Source organism: Bombyx mori, chromosome 1 (genome assembly GCF_030269925.1).
Source record: "Bombyx mori chromosome 1, ASM3026992v2".
NCBI classification, from domain to species: domain Eukaryota; kingdom Metazoa; phylum Arthropoda; class Insecta; order Lepidoptera; family Bombycidae; genus Bombyx; species Bombyx mori.
In genome coordinates, this window is record NC_085107.1 from 7,190,985 (window position 1) to 7,198,010 (window position 7,026).

The 7,026-nt window shown below is 37.8% G+C and overlaps 1 protein-coding gene across 4 annotated transcripts in view; it reads left to right on the plus strand.

Annotated features, from left to right (window-relative positions):
- LOC101745000 (homeobox protein araucan) overlaps positions 1-6,422 on the plus strand; it is a 132,590-nt gene extending 126,168 nt beyond the window's left edge. For 2 of the 4 annotated variants that reach the window (XM_038011140.2, XM_062668443.1), the window contains exons 5-6: positions 907-1,495; positions 4,516-6,422. In XM_038011140.2, coding sequence (XP_037867068.1) covers positions 907-1,495; positions 4,516-4,519 — 593 coding nt within the window. In that variant the 3' untranslated portion in view covers positions 4,520-6,422. Of the gene's footprint in view, positions 1-906; positions 1,496-1,610; positions 1,681-4,515 lie in introns of those variants that run through there. The other 2 variants (XM_062668432.1, XM_062668437.1) reach the window with 1 other exon arrangement.
- Positions 6,423-7,026: the final 604 nt, after the last annotated feature.

A 7,026-nucleotide genomic window follows, 5' to 3' on the forward strand; every position in this document is an offset into this window, starting at 1 on the left:
AGGAGCAGTCAGCATTAAATGGAATAAAGAGAATGAAGTCGAGCGGTCGCGCCTTCCCGTCCCCTCAGAGGCTCCCCTCGCGACGCTCACGGGTCTGTGAATTTCATTAGAGGCCCAAACCGCCCCGCACCTCCCGAAAGCCACTTTACAGCGGGAAATAGCATTATGATAATACTTAGGCCCGTACAAAATTCTTTGAATAAACATTTTTTTTTTTGTAATTGTACATTAATTGAATTTAAAAACGAAAAACATCGAACACTTACAATTTTGTTTAAAAACAAATCTAAATATTAATCGATAGCGCTTCTTTTCAGGATTGAATAAATATAATTTAGGAAAACGCACGATTCTATCAAATCATGTAAAGTTTTCTATGTCAAAGTACACCAGCAGTTATTTAAAATTTCGTATCGTTTTATTATGAGGTTTGAAAACTGTTTGACGTTTAATCATATAGCATATTTCGTTGTTGAGTGGCGTGCCGCGGGCCTCGTCGGAAAATGCGAAATAAATGCTCAGCTTAAATACAAAAGGGATCTCAACGGGCATCACGCCCGCGGCAGGGGAGTCGCGCCCCAAAGTGGTATTTTCACTTCGCTAATCGGATAACCACTTAACGAATGGGTCACTGCACGCCAAACGTATTTTCACACGACTTTCCCGAAGGGTGATCGGAGATTTCGCATCTTACGAGCTAAAACTTACGTCTCGCTCGTAATGGTCACGTCGGTTGTACGATCCGTGTCCTATTGATTTTTTCATAAAACGCTTTTAAGCCCTCTTTATTGTTGTCGCGTTAGCTACGGTGGCTATGACGACTAATCTGTACGCAACGACTAGTGAGCTCGCGTTTATTGCTGATCCGACACAAAATATGATCGATGAATCTGATTATCTTTACAGATGAGGAGCGGAAAGGGGACGAGATGCTGCAAGGGATGCACCATCAGCTGCTGAGCTACGGAATAAAGGAAGAATCTAAAAGAACTTCAGACTGTGGGGTGCCGATTCCGGCTTCCAAACCGAAAATATGGTCGCTGGCAGACACCGCAGCCTGCAAAACGCCTCCTCCCGCCGCGCAGCCGTGGCCTCAACACTCATACGGACCTCCCGAGAGAGCAGCACCAATTGACGGTAGCTCGAACGGATTTGCGTTACCTGCAACCGCCGCGGCAAGTCCTGCAAGCGGGTCTTACGGTCGCTACGGAGGATTTCCTGGTAGCCAGTACAGTGGACAACACCCATGCGTGCATCCGGCAGCTTTTCCTGATGTGCAAACAGATACGCCACCGCAAACACCACCTAATATGAAAGTTCCGAGTGTGGCGAATCCCCTGGGTAGCGGCGGAGGCTCGGGCTACTGCTTTCCTCGACACCAACAGTCACCTCAGCGCGACCCGTATCACAATCCACACCACGCGCCGACCAACCATCAGCCTAATCAACCTCACCACAACGAAGGCTCTGCGGCCTTCAAACCCTTCTATAAAAGGTAATATTTTCGTTGTTACTCCTGTAAAAAATAATGAAAAGCGATACCCTCTCAACAGTTGTTAGGCTAAGCCGTGAATACGTTACGTGAAAAGGATCAATGTTTCCTATTCCAGTTCCATTCACCATCCCAACGGTTTCGCGTCGGCCGTCTGAAAGCGGTTCTTGCAGTACTAGGCGAGCGGTGAGTTGTTGATTAAATAAAGTTGACCGCTAAAACGCATCTCGACCCACACACGCGAATGAGGGACGAACTCGTAAACGGGCGATCGTAGTTGAGATACCGAGAAAGCCATAAACAGAGTTGCGGTTTGGCAACAGAGGTCCGCTCGCGCCGGGACGTCATGTCGGTAATTGAAAACAATGGAGTTGACTAAAGGCGGAAGGGAGTAGCGCGGCTCGAGGGCGACGAGATTGCAATCTCGCATCATTTGTCAATGTCGAAACGTCGAGTTTCATACGCCCACGTACAATACACCACTGACCTGCCCAAATTAGTTTTTCTATCCATTTACATACCTACATGGGTGTAAGATGACCGAAATCGAAATGATCATAATATCTCGATAAAGAACCAACACGGCGGATATGCTTTTTTTAAATCTCATGTATATAGATTCGTTTGTAGTACTAGTATTTGCCGAGCTATAAAACTATGACTTTGTGTTATGAATCATTCTAGAATGTTAGAATGAATTTATTAGAATGAATGTATCATTCGAACAAATCTGACTTTAAAGCCTGATCTGAACTAAGCTGGTCATAAATAAACTAGAAAGTGGTTGCGTACAAATCAACAACTAAGCGAAAACTAAGTTGGTGTTGTACAAGCAGTTTAGTAATAGGTGCCTAAGGAGTGCACTAGGTGAAGTGAAAGAGTCTTAGCTTAGCTGACATAACAACGGATCGGCATAGTCAACCGGCTTAGCTTCACGTAGTACGGCTAGTTCACATAGCTTTACACACTTAGCGAACATACTTGTAGGTACATTAAACATTGACGATTTTACATACCCGATCCTGTAGACCGAATGGTAAACAGTCGACGTCGCCCTAAACACGTCATTACGGATCCTCCCGATCCATTAACGGTGCTTTTAGGTACCACAAGCACTAATCACCGTTCTCGTCGAACCCGTCGCTTACAACGAAGGGCTCGACGAGTGAATTAACCCATAGACATAGCCCACTGAGTTTCTTCCCGGATCTTCTCAGTGGGTCGCGTTTCCGATCCGGTGGTAGATTCTGCGAAGCATTGTTCTTGCTAGGGCCAGTGTTAGCAACACTCCCGGTTAGAGCCCCGTGAGCTCACCTACACGTCAAGGAGAAGCTGAAATAGCCTCCCAAGCCTATCAGCATAGGTAGGGAAAAAAAAGACGATTTTAAATAATATAACATTAAATGCCTCCCTCGATTTTCCAACCTCGACGTGAACGAAAGGCGTAAATATTCATAAGCTAAATATACACACTAATTGTTTTAGTAAGTTCGGATTTCGTGGCTAAATAATCCTGTCACCGGGGCACTCGGGACCGTTAACTTCGCCAGCTGATTTTAATTGCAATACATTACGCGTCGTGAAAATGCATTAGTCAAATATAGTTTTTCGACGTGGTCTTGTAAGTTGTGATGTCAGAAAACATTCGTTTTCGGATCTTTCTTCCTTCTCCTCGTCTTGTTTTAAAAGTAACTTACGTAAAGTTACATAATCTTGTATGATTCTTAAATTCGTGTTTACTGTAGCATAGTTAGTTACTGATTCACGACAAATTCGAGATATTAGACAAAGTTTACATTTATTTAGTTTCACATCGAGTTTTTGTTTCTTTTTTTTTCTAAGAGCCATCAAAGGTATTCTAAGAAGAAGCACCGGCATCTTCGTCTCATTATAATAAATCGCACCGGCTACGTCGCCGCACAGGACGGCTTCGCCAAGAATTTTGTTTAAGCCAAACGCTCACAAATTCACTTCTATAAACCTTTTGTATTATTTTCGTTTTCACGCCTTTTTGTCCCTCGAATTCCTTGACGCGAAAATAACTCCTTATCGCGGTATTCTTTTAAAGTAGCCCCCAAAAAGAATGGATTTAAATCGACAGTTTTTTGTTTTCGGCTTAAATAACATGCCTGTATCGTTTTAACTTATTATTTCACTGAATTATATCGGTACCTAAAACTTCGGTGGGATCCCATTAAAACGTCTCGGAATTAATTTATCGGTTTGTAGAATCTAATGTCAATAACGAGTCCCGACATAGAAAACCGATTAATTTTTAAACTAACACATTAAATGACTGTTAATATTTAGTTTTCTGCTTGCAGTAGTTAAGTTTTTTTAGTGAAATAGTAGAATTCGATGTCATTGTGAATTTCTGAAATGAGTTGTTGATAAACTTCATGAGGGCAGCGCCGAGAGTCTCGTTGAGGAGAGAGAGATAACGTGGCGGATCTACAAACGTGCGTGGGCGCGGAATCTCAATGGATCCTCTTCATTCACAACACTGCCACAGCATTAAAAGCTGCTTTACTTTTTTTCGAAGCTCTAATCTTTCGTCTTATCGCTCGATCCTGAGTCGGGTCCCTCTCCGATTCATTCAGTCGCAGGTCGGCCGGACAACTCGTTTGACTTCTTTTTTCATTGACGCCGTACAAAGTTTAGATGACCGCGGCCGAGGTCGAATTTTTATTTCTTTCACATTTCGGTTTTCCGGTCCGGACGATTCGTTAATAAATTCTCAGATAATGAGACTGAGCGTTTCGTCACCTCATCTCGATTGGTTTAGATTTTTTTTTCTTTTTCGGTTTTGTATGTGTGAACTCGGCGGCGGGCGACGCTGCGATAGAATCGGAACAGACATCGAGATGTATTTTTTTTTGTTTTTGTTTTTTTTTTGTTAATTTAAATACCGCTATTCTTTTTAAGGGACACTTTTATTGTTTTAAAACTAACGAACGGCACAGGTGTTAGGGCTCTGGGAGTGATATGATAGAAATAAATTTTGTGTTTTTTTTTTGTTTCAGGTAAAGCACGTGGGAGCTGGGTCGCTGGAACGAACTTGAACCTATAAGACATCATCAGTGGCACAGCGTTTTCATTCTTATGATAAGACAACGCATACGTAGGGTAATAGAACTCGCCTAACAAACGACTAGGTCGATAGACCCTTTGTAAAATTAAATTGATTTGGTAAATAAGTTTATTTGTTTATCGCATAGTGTAATTTTAAATTCCTAAACTATTATGCACATATAATGATAAAGAAATCTATTAAGTAAATACTTTATACCGTTGTTAGTGAATTGAACGATGGTTGTCACCGGTAATTTACTACTCAGATGTCTAACGAAATATTGTATAGAATCGACATTGCTCAGTATTTTTATAGATTTAAGATTGTAACAGAATTAATATCCAAATTATTTATAGACAAAATGAAAGCGCAATTACTTATGTGTGAATGTTGAAGCCACGATTGGTTTTAGTGAAAATGTGAATGTCCTTGTTTCGTCGGCTCGAGTTTAATGTATTTTAAGGGTCTTATTACAATGTATAATTAGCTACGTTTCGTTAAGTTCTTCCAAACATTTATTTTATTTGAACGTTAGGCTTTCTTTAGTTCAAGTGCCAGATATAAATTTGTTTAGAGTAATAAAAACTAAATAAAGCAGTCGATATTTTGTTTTACACAGAAATTTCCCTGTTCACGCAAACTATCGTTTAATTTTGTTAATGTCTAAATAATGATAAAAAGACGTCGATTTGATTATTGTTGTTGTCTTGTATATATACATATAAAAAATGTTTTGTAGATTATCTATTTTAGTTTGTGGAGGATTGTACAAAGTATTAAGGGCAGTTTCGCAGGTATACGCGACATTGTTGACATTACTTCGAAATTTAAATTTTTAAATATTGTTTCAAATTATTATAATTAGAATACATTGTAAATAAAATTATATTCCGGAATGTATTTTCGTTAAATGAATTCATTCGCAAATTGAAATATTGTACATTCGACATTTCTTTGACACGCCGTAACGAGTTGGCAAAAACAAAATTTTTCGGGAATAATATAAATAAAAATAATAACTTTCTTTATCTTTAGTATTAATTAAACGCTAAATTTTATTTTAATATCAATTAATCATTTCTTCTCCACAAAATGTCGAATTAAGAACGTTAGATACGAGGACATGACCCCGACCTAAGCATCTGACCCGATATATTTCACACGTCGCACTCGTTCGGTGATTACAAGCCGATCCTTAAGAAGTAACTGCTGTCAATCTAATTATAAGTACATTTATACGAGAAGCTGTGCAATAGCCTTGAAATAAATAAAAGAAGAACGAACCAAATTTACTACATATTTACAACAGCACTAAGATTGATTTCCGATTACTTATAGCGGTTTTTTTTTAAATTACGACAGAAAAAACAATTTCTCTATGTGTGAATAAAAATGTTTGTATCGAGCGGTTGCATACAGAAATAAAAATGTTTTTTAACATTTTTACGATTACTTTACTATACAACGATTCTTTATAATAATTTTATTGTATACAGATTTGTTAAGATTCGATCATGGAAACAAGGGCGCTTTTTTATTCACATTGAAATTTAATTCTATTTTTAAATAAATGATATACTTTCAATTTATTAGATTGAATTAATATTTTTACTTCGGACGCGATAAAAAAAATTAAGACAGCCCTGGCTTTTGTGATCCAATCAAATGGATCGAGGCTTTCAAAAACTAAACAAAAAAGGAATTCTTAGAAACAAAATTACTATGTGACCAAATCGAATACATTCGCTTAATATTAAATGTTCTACATAGATATTTATAGAATATATACCTATTAATATTATTATTATTATTATGAGTAAAAATTATGTAACAATTGTAATTAAATCTTTATTTCAATGTTGCAAGTTTTATTTCCTTTAGGTTAAAGATGTGTTTAATTAAAAAAAAAAAACAATCGATTTATTTTTTATATTTTATTTACAAAATGTTCGATTCAACTCATAATATATACGTTAGGAAACAAATATAATTTTTATTGATAAATAAACGAAAAAATAATTGGCGACTGATTGAAACAAGGCTAATCCCGAGGACTCTTGTGTGGTACGACCGCTCTGTTCTGACGACCGATTCTTCTGATATTCGAACTCATGTCTCAAACTGGTTGATGCAGATCATGTGAATATGAATAGATATATGAGTATATAAATTTCAAGAAACGTTTTGCATCAGACGAGCAACGAGACGTTACGAAGTAAATGATAAGCTTTTTAAAACAAAACTGTCCAGCGATTGAATAAAATAGAACCGAAAATAATAATAAGTATTAACTAATTAGCATCTTTAATGAGGTGTCCGAAAATGTCTAAGAAATACTTGATTATAATATAATAAATGATGATTTATAATTATGATATTAAATCAATACTACCAACGAATCCCTATCAAGTTTTGGCTGTGGCCAGCGCTACTGGAGAATGAGATAAATATGAACTCATCT